Genomic DNA, 19,241 nt, shown 5'->3' with positions numbered 1-19,241 from the left:
ATCCACATGGTTTTGTAAATAAAACTATCCCTAGTGCTATGTCCTCCGGGCCAGAACCAATACCCTGCTCATGAGAGCTGTAAACTGAGCAGTGAGTAAGAAGTGAATGGAGCAGTCACTCAGCCCTTCTCCATCTGGACTGCTGATGTGATTCTTCTTTCTGACACTGGCACAGCTGTCCTCTGGCCTTGCTCAAAACCACTTGGAGCACTGCTGCTAAGGGGGCCACTTGCTTATGACACCTTCCTATATAATGCCCCATCCCATTGCTTGTCTCAGTTTTTAGTACAGGTCACAGCTCATCCTCACCCTGGCTTTGGTCTCTCACTCAGAGTTGAAGTGTTGCCCTCAGCACAAGGATTCCGCTCTCTTTGATGTTGAAAGCAAGCATAACCTATTTTCTCTACCCTCACAGCTAGAGCATGCTCCTCCTAAAAACCCATAAAGCTTTACTGTCCTTCAGCTCCTTCCATAAATCTTCCTCCACTAAAATACCCAGAAAAGATTCACTGGGACCACAGAGGGTCAAAGTAATCTAAGAAGCACCTCTTTGGCCAGCAATACCATAGTTTCCCTGTGCTCCCTTGTCTTTATCCATCTGTTGTACAGCACATTACAGCTTTTCAAAACTAGGCATTGATTCAAGCCTGTCTCACACAGGGTTTGATCCAGAGGTCTCTGCCAGGCAATCAACCAAATTCCTCCAGCCCTCACTGCTCGTATCTTCTCTGAAGAGTTTCTCTGCCTTGTCACGTTCTTAGCCCATGTTCAAAAACCTGAGGCAGCTGGGTCAGCAGAATATTCTCACTTTAATTATCATGATTATGATACTGGTAGCCCCATCATAATTGAGCTACCAGTATCATAATCATGACCATGACTCATAAAATCTCAACATAAGTCACGAACTCTTTATATTGACCATAATCATAAATTTAATCACTCTTTCCAAGTTTGGATTCTTCCTACAGCCTGCACATCTGTCAGTGCTGAAGCAGGCTCTGACACCAGCACTATGCAGTCATTCCCAGTTCCTCTGTTAAGAACAAGTTGTTTTGGGAGACACCGATGCCTCTGATGGATCCATGTGGAAAAGTGGATGTACCCTTGGAACTGAAAATACATAGTCTTGATGATAAGTTTTCAATAATGTGATTCTATTTAAGGTGACAAAGGTGCTGCCACCTTGTCAAGTATCACATTTTTTCCATACATCCTCACAGGCTGTAAGCTATTTCCAAGGTGGGAAGAGAAATCTGTACCCTGCATTTACCTCCTGACGTCCAATAACTTGTCTGCCAGAGGGATTCTCTTCAGCTTTGTGATCTTTTACAGAAGAGCAGGCAGCAAGCATAAAGGTGCTTTACTTATAGGTCTCTAATCTTCTAATGCACCCTCTGATACCATTTAAATCTTTCACTGGGTATTTTACAGAGGAACTGTGCCTGAGGCTTCAATCCTGACTAGGCAGCAAGGACCCAACAGGGTGTGGAGAGCAAGCAGTTTATGCTTTATGGTGGGACAAGGACCTGGAAACTCCCTTAGAAAAAGCAGCTTGTCCTTCCAAGAAATCTCATACACCAACCCCACCTCGAGCACTGAGGACCCACAGCCCAGGATGGCTCACAGCTTCCTCACCTAATCAGTCGGGTGCTTCCCACTACTTACAGCTGCTGCAATGCTAATCCCCACCCATGCTACTGGCTGACCACAGCAGGCCTTGTTTCCCAGCTGTGGCTATGGCGTTTCCCACCCTGGCATTTTGGATGTGATTGTATTCCCCGCACGGCAGGGTCCTAATTCAGGCTATGCAACATGGGTCATGGTCTTACCTGAAAACATAAATAAATTCTAGAAAAGCACAGCAAGAGGGGGGCAGCTGCAGTGTTTATTTGACAATCACATGCAGTGCTATACAATTCAGTCCCCCTACTTGCATACCTCCCTTCCTCCCAAATGCTGCCCAACAGCTGCTGCTGCAACATCTGGAAATGAGTCCTTTTATTTAAAATGGCCAACATAAGTTTCCAGGCCAGGGACTTCAGGGGAAGCCAAGGGAAGAGGTGTGAGGCTCCATCACCTAGTGCACATCCTCTGCAGCCTGAGGACGGAAGCAGTACCCATCTGTCCGTGTGCCAGGGCAGACCCTGCACTCTCTGCGCTCTTGTCGCAGCACGGTGCCCTCCGCTACAGAATGTTCTTGGCAATCGCGTTCAGGGTCCTCACTTTGGCCACATCTGCCACCTTTATGGAGTACTCGGGGGCAGAGAAGGACGCTCCCATGGCAACGTTCGGATTTCTGTCAGGAAAACCAGTGAGCGATTAGTGCTGATCTGCTGCTGATACACATGGGAAAGATCCACCACGAAAAACACCCCCTATTTCCTCCAGCTTCAGCACTGGCCAAAGATGGTGCCACCCAAAACAAAGTTGGGACAGTAATAGAAAGAACAATAATCCTAAGCCTAAGAAGTCTAGACCTATGGACAAATATGGCCCATTCCTCACTCAATTTTCAGAAGCACATCCCGCTGGCTTGCCAAATCCTACATGCTTGTGTTAAAAGTCTAAGGCAGCTACACCACAACCCGCCTTCCCAAGTGCCCTCAAAACTCCTAGGGCAGCAGTAGCAAGAGAAATGCCCCAAGGATCTGGTTCTGCATGGAACTCATGTCCACATGAGGAGCACTGCTGGATTCATACACTGCAGAATGCAGTATCAGGCACCATGATCCCAAACATAAAAGCACAACTAATACTCAGGAAGCTGATTGAAATTTATGCCAGTTCTACAAACTCACATTCACATTCATTAGCCTTTGTCCCTTACAGAGTTCTGCTAAAAAATAAACATAAATAATCAGTTACCTGAACTTCATCCCCGAGTCCCGAGCTGAGCGAGCAGAGCAGTGAAACTCAGAAGCAGTGGAGCCTTCCAGAATCCTCTGCAGGTTGCGCTCCGTGATGCCACCTCCTGGTGGGAACAAGCCCGATGTCACACACAGACGTCACTATTCCAGACCCGACATCACCCCAGAACCTCACCACTAAGGGACAGGAGCCATATACACCGAAGGGAAAAAGAGCCCTTGGGACAACAGAGACATGGGCACGTGAAAAGGGACGGGAGAAACCTTGGCTCATGTTGTCCCACAGATACAGAGCTGTCCCCAAATCCTGCAGGGAGCAATAGCTGCAGGGCTCTGCCCTCCCCAACAGGCTGCATGGCCTTTACTCACACCAGGACAGGAGCTGCTCCTTCTGGCTCAGAAAGCCAGATCAGAAAGTGAATTCCAGGGCAAGGAATCCAGGGCAAGGAGGCTAGCAAGGAAAGGCTAAGGATTGCAGGACCTGGTACAGATGACAAAAAAACATTACCTGGCACCACCACAATTCTGCCCTTTGCCTGAAAGAAGAGTAACATATGTGTCAGTGGTATTATTGAGGACCACATCCACATGTGCATTTGTGAGGTAGCAAAGAAACCTCACATGCAGCACTTTCCATAAGGTCATGGATATCACCATGGTTTACAGTTTGTGTGCTCTCACCCATCGTTTTTGTATTATTCATGTTTTAAAAGGAAAAGTGGAAAAGAACTTGCAGTTACAGCTAAGACAACCTGTCACCATTCCCTCCTACCTCTCCATCCCACCTTGCTAGCTCACCTGTTGCACTTTCCTAAAAGGAACTGTGAGACACTCAGCAGGGACCTCACTCTGCTGTTTGTGTGGGCTCATCACACCAGCTGTTTAAACCAACTCCAACCACCCTCCCCGAATCTGCAAGCAAGAACCCAACCAGTTTTTGTTGTGGGAGACTTCAGGACTGGAGGAAACAAAATTAAAGCCAAGCAAGAGAGGGAAGGCAAGCACTCGCTGACAGAAGTCCCTTTCAGAAATGAGGGATACCATAAAGCAGCTGCTGCAGGCAGTGCCAGGGAGCAGCCACAGTAACCCAGCGGAGCACAGCAAACACTCACCTGTTCTGCAAGCCTCTTAATCAAGGACAATCCTTCCAGTGCTGAGCTGTCACAGCCACTTGTCAACACCCGCTCAAAGCCCAGGGAAATCAGGGTCTCCAGTGCCACCAGAGGGTCATGCACCATGTCAAAGGCTGGGGGACAGAACAACAGCTCAGAAATCACTCAGTCCATTGTGCTCAAGCCCTGTCCCTCAGCCAGTTCCCCCAAAGGCAGCGATAGGAAGGGTCCTGCTCACACCCTGGATTCACAGCTCCTGACTGTAACACTCCCCTTGCAGCAGTGCCAGGGCCACCATACTCAGCTCCTCAGACACCTCCTCTCTCACAGGGCAATGAGACAGCTCCCAAACCTGAGCCCCCTGGACCTTTTCTCTTGTGGGGAATAGCACAACTTGCAGAGCTTTCCCCCTCCAAAGAACAAGCAAAGAAGATCAAGCTCAGCTCCCTCCCAGCCCCACCCTCCCCTGGCAGTGGGACACAGACTGTCCCTGGAAACTCACCGCGGTGAAATGTGACTGGCAGGGGACGGCACACGGCTGCAGAAAGAAGACATATGGTCAGTCAGGGCTGGTACAGAGTCCCTTGTGCTAGAACCAGAAACATACACGACACGGAAGAGGGCAAAGGCTTCTCAAGCCATTCCTGGGGAGCTCAGAGAGTCCCCATCCTTGCTGGGAACAATGCTGTTCATCCAGGCTTTTTCATGAGGAAGAGTTCTTCTGCCCTTTGAGAAAACAACAAACCTTTGGTTTTATAAGTAACAACAAAATCCCCCATCCTACCTAGAACATGCAGAACCCTCATTCCCACCACAGATGACTTTCTCAGCAGGAAGGAAGCAGGTCAGTTGTATCACCTACCTGGGAAAAGCCCAGGACCATTGGTCCTTGGAAGCAGGGGAGCAGATTTTTGTGATTTCTTTCACTACCTACAATTTCTGCTCTCAGACCACAGCAAATTTCACCAGAGGTCCTCTCCTTACTGAGCAAAGCTTATTTAATTCTATGAAAAGATATCCACCTGCTCCCTGCTAAGTCTGGGCAAGACCCTTTTCCTTTGCTGCACTCCTTACAGCACATTCACTTTCTTATGAGACCCTCAGCACCACATCACCAGGGAAAGGCCCAGCCCTCTTTAGCTTTGGCTGTAGCTCCCAAAAGATAATTTCCTTCAGCATGTTTGTGGTCTAGGCTAACAGTCTCCCACTGCAGCTTCAGCAGTTTTTCATGTGTTCACACCTCTCTCTTGTAATCTTTTCTCCCTGTGTGTGTTAAGAGAGAAAAATGAAGATGAATTGTCAGCTACACTCAAGGCCAAAGTCTAGGAGATACATATCCTAGACACCTGTAGCAAGGACATAAAGAACAAAGAAAACGAGGGAGAGAATTCAGCAGGTCAAAGCAGCTCACTTAAGCCTTCTTAAACTTTGCTATTTGTCCCAGGCGGCCTCAAACTCCGTGTGAATGGCTTGGGGCTGTGGCCCTCGGCCTGCAAAGTTTCTGAACTACTTAATGTCTCACAGGTATGGCAGGAAATTAAATCGAAAACGGTGGAAAGGGATGGCAAGACCGCAGACAGGATGTGCAGACCGAAGCCCTCCGTACAGTTCTACGGCACGAGGCGGAGCAGCGCTAGAACCCTGGCAGAGCGCAGAGCTCTGCTGGAGGCACCCTCACCCAGCAGCGCCGTGCAGAGCTCCGTGTCGATGCGCCCGTCCTCGGTGAGGGCGCCGAACACCAGCCCGTCCGCGCCGTGCAGCTTGGCCAGGCGGATGTCGGCCTTCATCACCTCCACCTCCCGGTCCGAGTACAGGAAATCCCCGCCGCGGGGCCGGATCATGACGAACACCGGGACCCGCACGCACTGCTTCACCACCTGCAGCAGCCCTGCCGGCGGGACAGGGGCGGCTCAGCTCCCGCCGGGACCGGGCGCGGGCGGGAGCCGAGCGGGACGGAGGGCGGCCAAGGGACACCGACAGGGAAGGCGGCCCAGGGGCGGGCGCGGCTCACCCATGCTCGGGGTGGTCCCTCCTTCCACGAGGCCCGCGCACAGCTCGATCCGCCCGGCACCTGCGGAGAGGCGCGTCAGAACCGGCCCCGCCGCGCTGCCGCGCCCTCCCGCCAGGCCCCCGGGCCTTACCTCCGCGCTCCGCGTTGACGGCGGACTCCACCGAGTCCACGCACACCTCCATGAGGAACCCATCGTCCATGCCTGCGGGACGGGAGCGGCGCGGTCACCCCGGACCGCCCCATGGCGCCCGCCCGGGCCGCGCCGGCCCCGCCGCGAGCCCGCCCCGCTTCCGCCTCGGGCCCCGCCCCCCCCGCCCGCGCTTCCGGGCCCGCCCCCTCCTCGCGGCCCGGGCCCGCGCCGCCCGTCGGCGCGAGGGCGGGCGCGCGGGCGGGCGGAGGCGCGGGACGCGAGCCGGGCGCGCCCACGCCGGCGCGCGGCGCGCGCGAGCCCCGCCCCCCCACCCCCCTCCCGGGCGCCTCGGCCCCGCCCCCGCCGCCGCGCGGGCCCCGCCCCCGTCCCGCACGCGCCCTCAGCACCTGCGCTGGCGGCGCGCGGGGGTCGCTCTCTGCGCTGCCGGTCACGCGCCGCGCGATCGTCATGGCGACGCCCGGGCGGGTCCGGAAGTGCTCGTGCCGCGCTTCCGGCGGCGACACTTCCGGGGTGGCTCGGGATGCTGCGGGCGGCGCGCGGCGGGGCCCGGCGGCTGCTGCGGGGGGGGCCCGCGCCGCCACCGCCACCGCCGCCGCCACCGCCGCCGCACGGCCGCCTCCCCCCGCGGCTCTGCCTTCCGCGCCGCCTGCTGCAACAGGCGCCCCAGCCCGCCGCGCCGCCGCCCGCCGTGGGGCGATGGCTGCTGGCCTGCAGCGGTGCCGTGGCCGGTGCCGTGGTGCTGGGCGGCGTCACCAGGTGAGCGCGGCACCCCCAGCCCCGCCGGGAGGGGCGCGGAGCGGGTCCATGGAGGCTGCCGTCCGTGTGTGCCCTCCGGTCCGCCCCGCCGGTGACCCTCTGCGGCTGTCCCCACACCGAGAGCCACCCCGAGAGAGCCTGTGAGAGCTCCCCCCGTGCCTTCCCCTCTTGGCTGCAAGGGGACGTGCTGGGATAGGGCTGGGAGTACCGGGGAGTCTGTTCACGGGATGCCACTGCGGGTAGCTCTTACACATTTATCATCGTTTCAGGTGTGGTCATTCACAGACTCTGATCTCCATCCTGTTCCTAGTTGTGAGCTTGAGGATTGTCTGAAAAAGGGTTTTAAGACTTATCATAGAACCAGAGAGTATCCTGACTTGGAAGGGTCCCGCAAGGACCATTGACGTCCCAGCTCCTGGGTTGTTGTGCAGCCAACAGCTCTCACTTCAGTTCAGTAGATTTGCTGACTGTCAGGGAGTGAGCTGTGCCTGTTCGTGTCTCTGCTCCCAGGCTGACAGAATCAGGCCTTTCCATGGTCGACTGGCACCTGGTGAAGGAGATGAAACCCCCCCGAACACAGCAGGAGTGGGAAGCCGAGTTCCAGAAGTACCAGCAGTTCCCAGAGTTTAAAATGTGAGTGTGCAAAACTGGAAGGAGGGTGGGCTGAGAGCATCCCTCCTGCGACTGAGCCACTCATAAAACTATTGTAAGAAGGAAAACGTTTTCTGAAGTCACTGGGAAGGCACACAAAGCCTGCCTGGTGGTGGCTCCTCTGTTCCCGGCCGTTCTCCGAGGAAGGCGATCCCACAAAGCCCAGCGGGGGCTGTGAAACAGTTGCTTTATTGTCCTTTAACAGCCTGAACCACGACATGACGCTGCCGGAGTTCAAGTTCATTTGGTACATGGAGTACTCGCACCGCATGTGGGGCCGCGCCGTGGGCCTGGCCTACATCCTGCCTGCTGCCTACTTCTGGCGCCGCGGCTGGCTCAGCCCGGCCCTCAAGGGCCGCGTCCTCGCGCTCTGCGGGCTGGTCTGCTTCCAGGTGAGAGCATCAGGGACAGCCTCTGCGTATCACAGAATGACCGTAACCATCGTCTGCTTTCAACCCCCAACCAGAGATAGCTTCCACTAGACCGCTTTGCTCAGAGCTCCCTCCAACCTGACCACGGATGAGGCATCCACAGCTTCTCTGGGAAACCCGTTCCAGTGCCCACCACCCTCACAGCACAGATTTTTTTCCCAGTATCTAATCTAAACCTGCCCTCTGCCAGTTTGATATCTTCTGATGCAGCATAACTAAGACAGTGGGAGTCATGATAACTTGGAGTCAGTGACGCCATGACAGTGTGTCAGTGCTGGTAGCTACTTGAAAGTAGAGGAAACAAGTTGCTTTGCCCCTAATGTTTATCCCATTTTAGTAGTTGCTGCTGTCCTGTCTGGCTCTGAGCCCTCTCCTGTTTTGTTAGGGGCTGCTGGGATGGTACATGGTGAAGAGCGGGCTGGAAGAGAAGCCAGACTCCTACGACATCCCTCGGGTCAGTCAGTACCGCCTGGCAGCACACCTGGGCTCTGCGCTGGTCCTGTACTCTGCCAGCCTGTGGACAGGGCTGTCTTTGCTGCTTCCACAACACAAGGTATGGAGTGGTGCATCAGGGCAGAGGGTTGGGTGTGATGTGAAGGTAAGGAAAGGATGTGAAGGCTGATGGTGCTTCTCTGGTAGTCTCTGTTCCTGACTCTGATCTAATACTTACAGTGTTACAAAATACCCATTCTGTAAACTTCTTGGCTATGGGACACTTGCTTTGGCTGGTGCTGTTTGGGTCGTAAGTGATGAGTCTCAGAATTTGTGGAAGCTCAGCCAGGGGTGTGCCTGGCTGGGCTAAATTATTTGTGCCAGTAACTGTCCAAGGGCCACTTCAGTCTCTGCACAGAGCTGGACTTGATTAGCTGTCGTTTTGAGGGACCACTGAAGTGTGGCTCTGTGTTGGTCTGTAAAATACAGGCCACCAACCCTTTGGCCTGTGTATGTTGTGAAGGCTTTTCTTAGCTGCTGCCAACAGCACTGCAAATGCCTTAATTTTTTTTTTTTTTTATTTTACAGTTGCCAGAAACCAAACAGCTCCTTCGCTTGAGACAATATGCTCATGGCACTACAGCTCTCATTTTTCTTACTGCTCTTTCAGGTAAAGCTCTTTCTGCTGTGCAGTTCGTGCAGTTCATTCCTCTGCTGGTTTGGTTTTTTTTTTTTTTTTCTTCCTGTGAGCAACCCCATCCATTCTCTGGGAAAATTGCTGCTGTCAGGGATCTTACAGTCCAGAACCTCCTCACTGGTCTTTCCTGGACAGGTGGAGAAGCACCTTCCAGCCTTCCTGTGCTGTGTGATCTCTGTCTATGTTGCTAAAAGAAATTCAGGATCAAGCTGAGCTCTTGAATGAGAGCTGTGCACCCTGGAGTGACACCTTTGTATACTCTGGTAGTCTCATTTTCTACTCTGGAATTGCAGGTGCCTTTGTGGCAGGGCTGGATGCTGGCCTTGTGTACAATTCCTTCCCCAAAATGGGGGAGCGCTGGATCCCAGATGATCTCCTTGCCTTCTCTCCCGTGCTGAGAAATATCTTTGAGAATCCTACAACTGTACAGTTTGATCACAGGATCTTGGTAAGTGCTGTCTTCCTGATATGTCTGGGCTGCTTCTTGGTTGCCTCCTGCAGCCAAGCTGTCTTCTTTGGGCTGTGGTTCTGTCAGCTTGAGTGATTTCTAGGGTGTCCAAAGGGCCTGAGAGCGTCTTACCAGTTTGCTTCTGCAGGAAGAGGAAGTTTAGCATTGTTTTTTATTTTCAGTGTGGCCTTCTTCCTTAAGGAGTTCTTCCTCCTGCGCAAGTAACACTTTGGTTCTCTGATTCTCCTTTTCCATAACATGAGCTACAGTGTGGGAAGGGTCTCCTTGCTATTGAAATGTCTGGGAAAGCTGTGTGAAATAAAACTTGGAAATCCTGATATTGAATGCTTCCTCCAGCATTTCTGAACTTGTTTTGCACAGTAGTGCCCTGTGAATTTATCTCAGCTAGTTAGATCAATCCGGATATTAAATACCACTGGCAGCACTGCTGTGAACTAAGCTGTGGCTAAGACTAAAAAAAGAAGGATTAAGCTGGATCACCTTGGGTGACCTGCACAGCAAGATTATGCTGGTGAACTATAGCTGAGTGGTGGAAATGAGATCGGTTTTCCAGATGACAGCTTCCACCTTCAGTTGTCAGTGTGGCAGCTGGGGAGAGGGCAGACACAATCTCAAATGTCTTAAATTAATGAGAGGAAGCTCTTAAAAACTAAAGCATTCATTTGGAGCAAAATAAAATTCTCTGTAACTTCAGTTAAATTTCAGGGTTGTTAACCTGATGGTGTGGGAGCTCTAGGATTTGGTCATGGCCAGTAATACATTTCTTTAGTTAAATACTTCTCACACAATTTCTTTTACTGCATGGAAGGCACAGCCAAAGGCCACTGCACCCATTTCCCTTGAACTTTCATTGAAGGGTGGTTGTTTCCCTTCCTTCCTCTAGGGAATTGCCTCCATCACAGCTGTCACAGCACTGTACCTCTTCTCGAGGAAGATCCCACTCCCTCGAAGGACCAGGATGGCTGTGACTTCCTTACTGGCCGTAGCTTGCATGCAGGTATTGCCCTTATCTTTTTCCTACTCCTTTGCAGCACATTGACAAGGCAGACCTGACCCCACTTGGATCTGTGCTGGCTCCAAGAGTACAGAGCTGAGAGGTAGAGCTGCCTAGATCCTACAGCTCACCATGCTGCATGCACACTCTGGATTTGGGGTGGATCATGGTGTGGCCATGAGCCTTTCTAACACCACACTTTGTGCTGGGAATGGTATCCGTGGTGCATCCACAACTGCTCTTACCTCTTCTCCCTTCTTGGCAGGTGGGCCTGGGCATCAGCACACTGCTGCTTTATGTCCCTACGCCTGTGGCTGCTACGCACCAGTCAGGCTCGCTGGCCCTGCTCAGCGTGGCCCTGTGGCTCATGAGCGAGCTCCGGAGAGTTCCCAAGTAACGCACCGGCGGGAGAGCCCTTCGGGGAGCCGCACCGCCGGACGCAGGGGCTGCCGAGCCCCCGAGCCCCGGGTGCGCAGGGCGATGTGCGCCCAGCCGGGCTGGCGCGGGAGGCGGCGGCGGGTGTGAGTGCGAGCTTTGTAACATAAAGGAGTTTTGTGAAGCGGCTGTGTCTGGCTGGTGCTCCTTTGGGAGCGACGTGCGGAGGGATGCGGGGCCCGGGCCGAGCCGAGCCGGGCCGAGCCGAGCCGAGCCGGGCCGAGCCGAGCGGTTCCGCCAATGGGAGGCGACGGTGGCGCCGGCGCGGCGCGCTCCGGCCGCGGATTGGCGGCGCGGCGCGGCAGTGGGCGGGGCGCTGTCCGGTGCGGAGCGGCCATGACGGCGCACAGCTTCGCGCTGCCGCTCGTCCTCTTCTCCGCCTTCTGGGGCCTCGTGGGCATCGCCGCCCCCTGGTTCGTGCCCAAGGGGCCGAACCGCGGGTGAGTGGGGGCTCGGGGGGTACCGCGGTCGGGGGTTCTGGAGCTGGGCCTTTCCGTGCTAACGCCGGTGTGTCCGCAGGGTGATCATCACGATGCTGGTCACCACCGCCGTGTGCTGCTACCTCTTGTGAGTACCGCGGGCCGGGCCCGGTACCCTTCCCCCCCACCTCCGCTGGCTTCACCGAGACCGGTGGCTGCTGCCCAGCTTCCTCCGTGGATGGAGAGGACAGTCCCCGGGCTGCGGCCCGCCTCCCTCCCGGGCGCATCTCTCGCGGGGCAGCAGCCGCTCCCGGCGCTGTGGTCCTGCCAGGGCGGCTGATGGCGGCTGATGGCGGCTGATCCGTCCCTTTGCAGCTGGCTCATCGCCATCCTGGCCCAGGCCAACCCCCTGTTCGGGCCTCAGCTGAAGAACGAGACCATCTGGTATGTGCGCTTCCTCTGGGAGTGAGCAGTCCCTGGGAGCTGGCACCTCAACAGAGACCACCATCAAACCATCACCGTGAGTGGGCAGAGAGCTGGGATGGCAGATGTCCCTGCTTGCCTGCCTGTATCTGGCTGGGGAGGGAGCTGCAGCTCAGCCCTTGCTGGGCTGGGGGAAGTGCTTTGGCTTCTGTGCCTTGTGGCTGTGGTGAGCAGGTCCCAGTGTGGGCTGCTGGCTCTGTGCTGGGCCTGAGCAAATCAAGCATTGTAATTCTCAAATTTGTGGGAGCTTGCTCATGAATGCGGTTTGGTGCTAACTTCTCTTCCTTTCTCCCTCCCCCAGCTCTTGTAGCTGTTCCAGCCTCTACCTTCCTGTACCAAACAGCCCCCAGAGGTGCTGGGAGAGAGGCTGGACCCACTCCCCAAGCACACCTGGAGCACTGCAGCCTGGACCAATGGATGGCTGGGCGCCCAAGCACAGCAGGCAGCATCCCTGGATGAGGGCCTACTAATCCGGCCCTAGGAGCAGGCACACTGCCAGGGAGAGATCCCTTCAGCTGGCCCAATGCTGCAGTGACTGAGCACCCCCTGTGAGGGATCTGTGTGTGGTGCCAGCAGATCCTGTCCCAGCAGTGCTTGTCCTACCCTCTTGGTGTGTTCAGCCCTAGCCCCCACGTGAAACCCGTGCTCGTAGCTTAAGCTGCCCAACTAGTTGCCCTGTCCCTGATCGTTACATCCACTGGCTGCCCGTCTGCATGAGAACACAGGAGCCATTGCATCCTCGGTGGTCTGGCCAGTCCCATGTGGTGAGGCTGGAAGAATGGAGGGTTGACCCTGGAGGAGCATGCAGAGCCCCTTGGGTATGATAAGGGAGGTGTTGGGGTCTGCTGGCAGGGATGGAAAGAGGGCTGTCTCCCACCTAAGCAGTGAGGCAGCTGCAGTAGTGTTTAGGTATCTCCACCATAAGATGGGTCCAGGTTCTGAGAAGAGCCGAGTAGGGCATTGTGTTTCAGGCTTCCCTTTATTTATCAGATAATTTATCTGTACTTATTTATTTGTCTGTGTCGTTTAGATTGTGTTGTGGAAATAAATGGTTTTTCTAGTAAGTCATGCTGAAGGCTGAGTCACTTGCTGCTTTGAGGCTGAACAACAGTCTTGGCCTTATTCAGACACCTTTCCTTTCCCCAGCACTCTTCTTGCACCATGAGAACAAGGCTGGGATCCTCAGCTGTTGAGGAGGTCTGCAGCAGGCTGGTGTGTGGAAAGTTTTATCCTTGATGGCACCTGTGTGCTCATGCTGTGGGACCAGGGTCACAGGGAGGGAACTGTGTGTGCTAGAGAGAACTGGGTACTTGCCCAGCCTCTTGCAGCTGTGCAGGGACCATTTCCGTGGTGGTAGAACAGCTCAATGGCCTCTTTGCCAGGCAGCTAAGACTCGGGTGAGGTGAAGAATAAAGTAAAAAAGCAGAGACCGACATCTTGGAGGGGCTCTGAGTGGGCAGGCTTTTCCTCTTAGGAAGAGGGCAGCAAAGGATTCTGTTTCCAAGAATTCCAGCAGTTTGGTTTGGATCAGAGCTCCCCTTGCTGCTAGCAGCTCAGTTAAGCTCAGTCCTGCTGGAGTTAGAGAACAATACTGGCAGGAAAGGAGCTCCATCATCCCACTGTGGCAGCAGGAAGCAGCAGCAGAGCTGTGCAGACATGCAGCTACCCAGCCATGCCACCATCGCTGCTGGAGCTGCTTGCTAGGAAATGAGACAGTGCTGGATGGCTCAAGGGGTTTGTTTATTGCTACAGGAATGGGAACAGCTGAGTTCAGTAAAGTGACAAACTTCATTGGCCCATCGGTGGGGCTCCAGCCCCAGGGAAGGTTTGTGCCTGTGTGCACAGCTCGGCCCTGGCCTGTCCTGGGGCCGTGAGCTGGGCTGGACTGAGGTGGCTCTCCCAGGGGCAGGCCCAGCCCACCCTCTTGGAGGAAAGAACCGTAGCTCCTGTCACTAGTACCTGGGACAGCACAGGGCAGCTGTGCCCAGGAGGGAATGAAAAGACAGCCCACTTTGGTGGAGCCTCAAAAATCAATCAGTGAGCCCTCAGGGCTCAGTCTGGGATGTTCGGTAGGACTGCAGGATTGTCCTCAGAGGGAAGACATAGCAAAGAGCAGGACACCCCTTCAGGAATACTCCAAGAGGGGCCAGGTTGGGCAGAGCAGCCTGGTGGAACTCACGGTTTACCTTGTTCCTGCAGTAACTTAGCTCGCGCCTGCCACTCTCCCAGCCCCAGGCTTGTCAGGGCCTGCAGAAGGCCACCCCAGGTGATGAACCACAGCACCTCACCAGGTTGCTCTGCAAACTGGTGGCTGAGTCATGGGGTGGCTCAGTGTTTCAGGCCAGAGCCCTGGTTTGGCTGCCTCAGTGATACAGTGTCCTGTTATCTGAGGGATCTGCCAGGGCTGCAGCCTTGAGCCTGCTGGTAGCAGAGGACTTTGCCCTACACCATGTAGTGAGGCAAAGGCCAGAGGCCAAGGAATGCAAAGATTAGGACTGGGGCAAGGTGGAGAGGAAAGCTCTCGTGTCTATAGCTGCCTCAGCCCACAGACTCCAGTTCTGATGCAGAGATGATGGAGTGCAGACTTTGAGATGGTCTTTAAGGAAGAGTCCAAGCTCTCAGAGCCCAGGCTGTCAGCCAGTCCTAGTTCTGCTGGTACAACTGGATGCTGGGCACCTCTGGCATCACGGCACGCTTCCCTGGCCCAGCGGCACCACCACCTTGTCCAGCCAGAGCAGGGTGTGCTGGGCCGAGCGCAGCTGCCGGCGGTGGATGCGGCGCAGCCGCAGGAGGTAGAGGACGATGGCCAGCGCCACGACCAGGATGCAGGCAAAAAAGAGATAGTGGTTGTAGACAAAAGAGAGGCGCAGCCAGGAGGCGTGTGCTTGCCGGATGCTCTCCTGACGGAGATCCCTAGGGAGAGGAACATCAGGACCGGCCATGAGATGCAGTGGGGCACTGCCAGGGTCCTACCGTGCTCTGTGCAGAGCCCTCACCCAGTGCAGTTACTCCTGCTCCTCCCCAGCCACCCCTCTCCGTGACGCCACCTGCCAGCCGATGGTACCTGAGTGGCAGAAATCGCGTCTTGTAGAGGATGGCTCCCAGCGTCCACTGCACCTCCCGGTCGTACACCAGCTGGGCTGTGCGCAGGCTGGGGTAGTCCAGTGGGAACTGGAAGCCCTCGTGAAGGACTTGGTACATCCACGCTGATTTGAAGCACTGATACCTGCAGACACAGCACACAGGAGCATCAGCCAGACACTAACAACTGCGCCGGGCCCTTACCCCAGCAAAAGGCCCCCAGGAGGTGCAGCCATGGCACCTCCCAGCACGTCCATTTACTTCAGCCGGTGCTGGTCAGCATGCGCCGAGTAGAGGCCACCGCGGAAACGCTGAGTCAGCACCTCCCACCGCTGGCTGCAGTACTCCTGGGGAAGGAGAGGTTGGGATTCAGAACAGAGAAACCACCCTCACTCCCAGCCCCAGGAGCAGCCCAGCTCCCCTGGGCTGAAGCAGCACCCACCTGGGCAGCAGAGGTGAAGGTGGGGGCACTGTACTGGCCCCCCAGGCGCAGCACGTCCTCGGTGCAGTAGAAGAACTCTGAGAAGCCGTAAAACTCGCTGTTGCTGAAGTCGATGGGTGCTTTGTAGGTCTCCACCAGGGAGGCATGGCTGCCATTGGACCCTGCCAGGAGGGGCTGCAGCAGCTTTACACAGGCCTGCCAGTCCCCTCGTCCCCTCATGTGCAGGGTTTGGCCACCCCTCACCACCGTGTCCTCCAGCCCCACAGGCAGGCAGGGATCCAAGAAGGGCATCTTAGGGCTCAGCCCTGTCTGCTGGTTGTGCAGGCTGGAAAACAGTCCAGGAAAAAATGGCAATTGCACAGGGGGTCCCATACCACATCCCAAAAGCCTAATCTAGCCCTGTCCCACATCCAGATACCCTCTGCACCAGACCAGGCTGTGTCCTCTTGTGTCCTGCAGAGCTGGTGCCTGCCCTGCCACCTCCTGCTAAGGCTGAACTCACCAGATCTGTCACGCTGCCCTGCAGCTACATGCTCTGAGCACCTCTAGGGTGCAGCAAGGCACAGCCCACCCCACCCAGCTCATGGGGAACTGTGCCTCTGCACAGCCCCTAGGAGATCTGGAAGCAGGGGCTGCTCCTGGCACAGGAGTACCTGGGCACCAAGCCTCCAACTGTGGTGACAGCTTCATGTAGTGCTCTTGGAAGGAAAGGAGAGACAGGAGACAGAAGAGCTCGAGGTAGGGATGCAATGGAAAGATGTGCTGAGTGAATCGGTGCTGGAGGAGGGGAAGTCAGAGCAGGAAAAGCCAAAAGCCACTAGGAGGGGCCTCCCTGTAGCCTGTCACAAGGAGAGAAGGAGGAAGGCAGGGAGCTGTGGCACTGATAACGCCTGCCAGGCTTGGAGAACAACAGCAGCCAAGCACTCTGTGCCAGCCCGGGCACCAGCTGCTGCCAGCGTGGCTGTGGGCACTGTTATCACCACAGGCAGCTCATGAGGCAAATCCAAGGGGGAGAGCACAGCAGGAAGGAACCAGCACCCCATTTCACAATGCTCTAGTGGGGGCACCACTAGGTGAGGAAGCAATACCGGTTGTGCACATAGGTTTGGTTCAGCACATGTTCCTCATAGCGCTGCCGGGCAAAATTGCCCCCGAAGCCCAGGAAAGTGTTGACGTAGACACGGTACATGTGGCCAGTGTGCTGCACGTCACAGCCCAGGTTGAATTCTGCCAGCAAGCTCTTAGCAGCCTCCTCCTGCTGACACACATAGGTCCATGATCAGCAGCAATCCAGGGAAGGCAGGAGCTGCTCTCGGGGACCAGACACGCACCTGCAGCGGGGAGGAGATGGCTCCGGAGTCGGGCACTTCGTAGGCAATCTGCAGGGAGGCGCCTCCCATGTCAAGGATCCCAACTGTTCGTTTCCGAACCAGGGACTTCCCCTGGTCCCCAAGTGCTACGGTGATCACTGCATCCTCCTCTGCAACCCACAGCAGCATGTCAGCAAGAGGCAAGGCCTGGGGCAGCATCTTCTCCCTTCCACCATCACCCCAGAGCTGCCTCATAGGGCTCCTCCCCCACTGCAGGCAGACCCCAAGGGCCAATTGCAAGGATCACCTCCCAGGTTTAGGAAAGTTTCACACGTATGACGTGCTTCAGAGGTTGATCTTAGCTACAGCACTGGTACAAAGTCCAGCACGCTCTGCTTAGACCCTCCCAGCTGTTCTACAAGCAGCCAGACTCACCATCCTCATGATCAAACCGTCCCAGGACAAAGTTGATGCCAATCCATGCATAGACACCTGCACAAGATAGAAGAGGTCATTACAACAATATACTAAAGAGGAACAAGCAGTGCTTTGTGGCAGCTCCTACCTTCCTGCTTCCCTGAGATCACTTCTGCATGTGATTTGGAGAAGAGGAAATCAAACTCCAGGGGCACATTTGTCACCAGGTCTTCCAGGATTGCAGCTTGCTGCCTGCAAGTGTGCAGGAGAGGGACAGATGCTGATGCTGGTGAAGAGACCAGGAATCACACCACACTACAGCCCCCATTCAACCCCACAAGTTCTGCTGCCGCAGCCAGAATGTTTTGGAGATGAAAAATAGATCTATTTGTTCGAGATCTCAGCTCCCTCCCAGCATGCTCAAACCCTCCTTCTGCATCCCTTGCCACTCGCCCCTACAACGCGCCCTTTCCTTTTTCAATTCCCCCCACAGGATTCTCGATTCTCCCGCAAAGTCCAAGAGCAGGCAGCTCTCTTGCTCCTCCTCGGTTCGGAGGGATCCCGGCACATCCCTGGCTCGCCTGACAAGGGCGGCGAACTCACCGCTCGGGCAGCAGCCGCATGCCCGCCGTGCACAGGATGTACAGCGGCGTCTCCTTGTGCTTCCGCGGCGGGACGTGCGCTGCCGCGAACCGCAGCAGAGGCCGCAGGTAGGGGGTCGCCTGCTCGGGGGCCGCCGCCGTCACGGAGATGCCTGGCGAGGAAGGCGCCGTGAGCCAGCCCGCCCCGTCCGTGAGCGGGGGGCTGGGGCTCGGAGAGGGGCAGCACGCACCGGGTTTAATTTTCTTGACGACGGGGCGGCTGCTCCGGTCCCTCATCTGCTTGATGTCCAGCAGGTCGTGGGGGTTCCCGTTGTGCGGGGGCCAGAAGTAGACGAAAACCCGGGACCCGCTGCTCCCGCAGTCCACCACCACCCCGTAATTAAGGGACGAGTCCTCGGTGTCCGTGGCCGTCAGCTCCTCCGCCCGCGCCAGGTACCTGCGGCACGGCGGCACGGCGGCTCAGCACCGGCGGCCGGCGGTGACCCCGCTCCCCGGCAGCCCAGACCCCGCTCACCTCTCGTCCCGCCGGGAGGCGCGGGACGGCGCGGCCCAGCGGCGGGGCACGGCGGCCGCCAGCAGCAGCAGCAGCGCCAAGAGGAGAGCGAGCCCCAGCACAGCCGGGCGCTGCCGCGGCCCCGGGCACGGTCCCACCGAGCGCCACGACGGGCAGAAAACGCCGACCCTGAGGGTAGAGACCACTGCTGAGCACCGGCACCGCGCCGGCCTCGACCCCCCGGCCCGGCCCCGCTCACCTGGCCATGTGCGCCCGCTGCCGCCCGCCCGCGCATCGCCGCTGCCGGCACCGCCGCCGGCACCGGCGGACACGTCACCGCCCGCCGCCGCCGCCGCGCCCCGCCGGGCGGAGCCCCGCCCCCCGCGGCACGGCGACCAATCGGCTCCGCCCGCCCCGCTGGAGCCACGCCCACGCTGCCCGACGACCAATCGTACTGGGCGGGACGCGCCCCCCCATCGCGCGGGAGGGGGCGGTGCCCGGCTTCGCCCTTGCTCCCGCGTCCGACCTTCGCCGGGAGGCGTCACGCGCAGGCTTCCAGCCAATCGCGGGCGCCCAAATACACAGCACCCGCCCACGTCCGGAGTGGCGGACTCGCCGACCAATGGCGACTCTTCGGCCCCGCGGAGAGGCGGGGCGAGCGGGCCAAAGGTCGCGGGCGCGCCGGCCAATGCGCTGCGCGGTAGGGCGGGGCGCGAAGTTGAGACACCCAATGGGCTGCGAGGGCCGGCAGGGCGGGCAGTCCCGGCGGCCAACGGGCAGCGGTGGAAGCGGCCGGCCAGTGGCGGCGCCGGAGCCGCGGCGCCGGCGGCCAATTAGAGCGGCGTGCGTGGGCGGCGCGCGGCCCGCCGAGCCAATGAGCGCGCTCCAGGGGCGGGCGCCGGCCCGCGGCGGCCAATGGGCGCCGGGGAGGGGCGGGGCGGCGCGGGGCGCGGCGGGCGCGGGCCGGGGCGGCGGCGGCGGCGGC

The 19,241-nt window shown here is 57.2% G+C and overlaps 4 protein-coding genes across 5 annotated transcripts; 2 read left to right on the top strand and 2 right to left on the bottom strand.

The window, feature by feature from the left end:
* Positions 1 to 1,868: 1,868 nt before the first annotated feature.
* On the bottom strand, positions 1,869 to 6,593 carry CUTC (cutC copper transporter). Its single transcript, XM_053949598.1, is given in 10 exon segments — positions 1,869 to 2,299; positions 2,869 to 2,974; positions 3,379 to 3,406; positions 3,983 to 4,116; positions 4,485 to 4,520; positions 5,661 to 5,870; positions 5,994 to 6,053; positions 6,124 to 6,195; positions 6,531 to 6,557; positions 6,560 to 6,593. Coding segments are annotated over 10 exon segments (819 nt in total). The 3' UTR covers positions 1,869 to 2,187.
* A 71-nt stretch (positions 6,594 to 6,664) lies between these two features.
* On the top strand, positions 6,665 to 11,133 carry LOC128791804 (cytochrome c oxidase assembly protein COX15 homolog). The gene is made up of 8 exons (XM_053949702.1): positions 6,665 to 6,900; positions 7,411 to 7,533; positions 7,757 to 7,943; positions 8,368 to 8,535; positions 9,003 to 9,084; positions 9,405 to 9,559; positions 10,464 to 10,577; positions 10,840 to 11,133. The coding sequence occupies exons 1-8, from the start codon at positions 6,665 to 6,667 to the stop codon at positions 10,969 to 10,971; spliced, it is 1,197 nt and encodes a 398-aa protein (XP_053805677.1). The 3' UTR covers positions 10,972 to 11,133.
* A 170-nt stretch (positions 11,134 to 11,303) lies between these two features.
* On the top strand, positions 11,304 to 12,975 carry LOC128791541 (V-type proton ATPase subunit e 2). The gene is made up of 4 exons (XM_053949268.1): positions 11,304 to 11,449; positions 11,529 to 11,576; positions 11,804 to 11,948; positions 12,213 to 12,975. The coding sequence occupies exons 1-3, from the start codon at positions 11,346 to 11,348 to the stop codon at positions 11,895 to 11,897; spliced, it is 246 nt and encodes an 81-aa protein (XP_053805243.1). The 5' UTR covers positions 11,304 to 11,345; the 3' UTR covers positions 11,898 to 11,948; positions 12,213 to 12,975.
* Positions 12,976 to 13,630: 655 nt separating this feature from the next.
* ENTPD7 (ectonucleoside triphosphate diphosphohydrolase 7) lies at positions 13,631 to 18,601 on the bottom strand. Of its 2 annotated transcripts, none has more exons than XM_053949265.1 (12): positions 18,516 to 18,601; positions 18,278 to 18,445; positions 17,994 to 18,199; positions 17,765 to 17,915; positions 17,310 to 17,413; positions 17,180 to 17,236; positions 16,766 to 16,914; positions 16,523 to 16,692; positions 15,435 to 15,759; positions 15,254 to 15,339; positions 14,976 to 15,137; positions 13,631 to 14,824 (listed from the first exon to the last, which is right to left on the bottom strand). In XM_053949265.1, exons 1-12 carry the CDS (start codon positions 18,521 to 18,523, stop codon positions 14,596 to 14,598), a joined length of 1,815 nt encoding a protein of 604 aa, XP_053805240.1. In that variant the 5' UTR covers positions 18,524 to 18,601; the 3' UTR covers positions 13,631 to 14,595. The 2 variants fall into 2 exon arrangements, with proteins under 2 accessions (XP_053805240.1, XP_053805241.1); XM_053949266.1 differs by having other exon boundaries at positions 16,523 to 16,689.
* Positions 18,602 to 19,241: the final 640 nt, after the last annotated feature.

The sequence above is a fragment of the Vidua chalybeata genome, chromosome 8 (assembly GCF_026979565.1).
Source record: "Vidua chalybeata isolate OUT-0048 chromosome 8, bVidCha1 merged haplotype, whole genome shotgun sequence".
NCBI classification, from domain to species: Eukaryota; Metazoa; Chordata; class Aves; order Passeriformes; family Viduidae; genus Vidua; species Vidua chalybeata.
The sequence above is the reverse complement of the archived record's forward strand: the minus strand, read 5'-3'. Positions and strand labels throughout refer to the sequence as shown.

What these genes read in the sequence shown, in the direction of transcription:
- LOC128791804 (XM_053949702.1), top strand. Translation starts at nt 6,665, where the DNA reads ATGCTGCGGGCGGCGCGCGGCGGGGCCCGGCGGCTGCTGCGGGGGGGG. An exon ending in GTGCTGGGCGGCGTCACCAG is followed by an intron (nt 6,901 to 7,410) that starts GTGAGCGCGGCA and finishes CTCTGCTCCCAG; the next exon opens with GCTGACAGAATCAGGCCTTT. An exon ending in CAGTTCCCAGAGTTTAAAAT is followed by an intron (nt 7,534 to 7,756) that starts GTGAGTGTGCAA and finishes GTCCTTTAACAG; the next exon opens with CCTGAACCACGACATGACGC.
- LOC128791541 (XM_053949268.1), top strand. Translation starts at nt 11,346, where the DNA reads ATGACGGCGCACAGCTTCGCGCTGCCGCTCGTCCTCTTCTCCGCCTTC. An exon ending in CCCAAGGGGCCGAACCGCGG is followed by an intron (nt 11,450 to 11,528) that starts GTGAGTGGGGGC and finishes GTGTGTCCGCAG; the next exon opens with GGTGATCATCACGATGCTGG. An exon ending in GCCGTGTGCTGCTACCTCTT is followed by an intron (nt 11,577 to 11,803) that starts GTGAGTACCGCG and finishes GTCCCTTTGCAG; the next exon opens with CTGGCTCATCGCCATCCTGG.
- ENTPD7 (XM_053949265.1), bottom strand. An exon ending in ATGCGGCTGCTGCCCGAGCG is followed by an intron (nt 17,414 to 17,764) that starts GTGAGTTCGCCG and finishes GCACACTTGCAG; the next exon opens with GCAGCAAGCTGCAATCCTGG. An exon ending in ACGCGATTTCTGCCACTCAG is followed by an intron (nt 14,825 to 14,975) that starts GTACCATCGGCT and finishes TCCTCTCCCTAG; the next exon opens with GGATCTCCGTCAGGAGAGCA.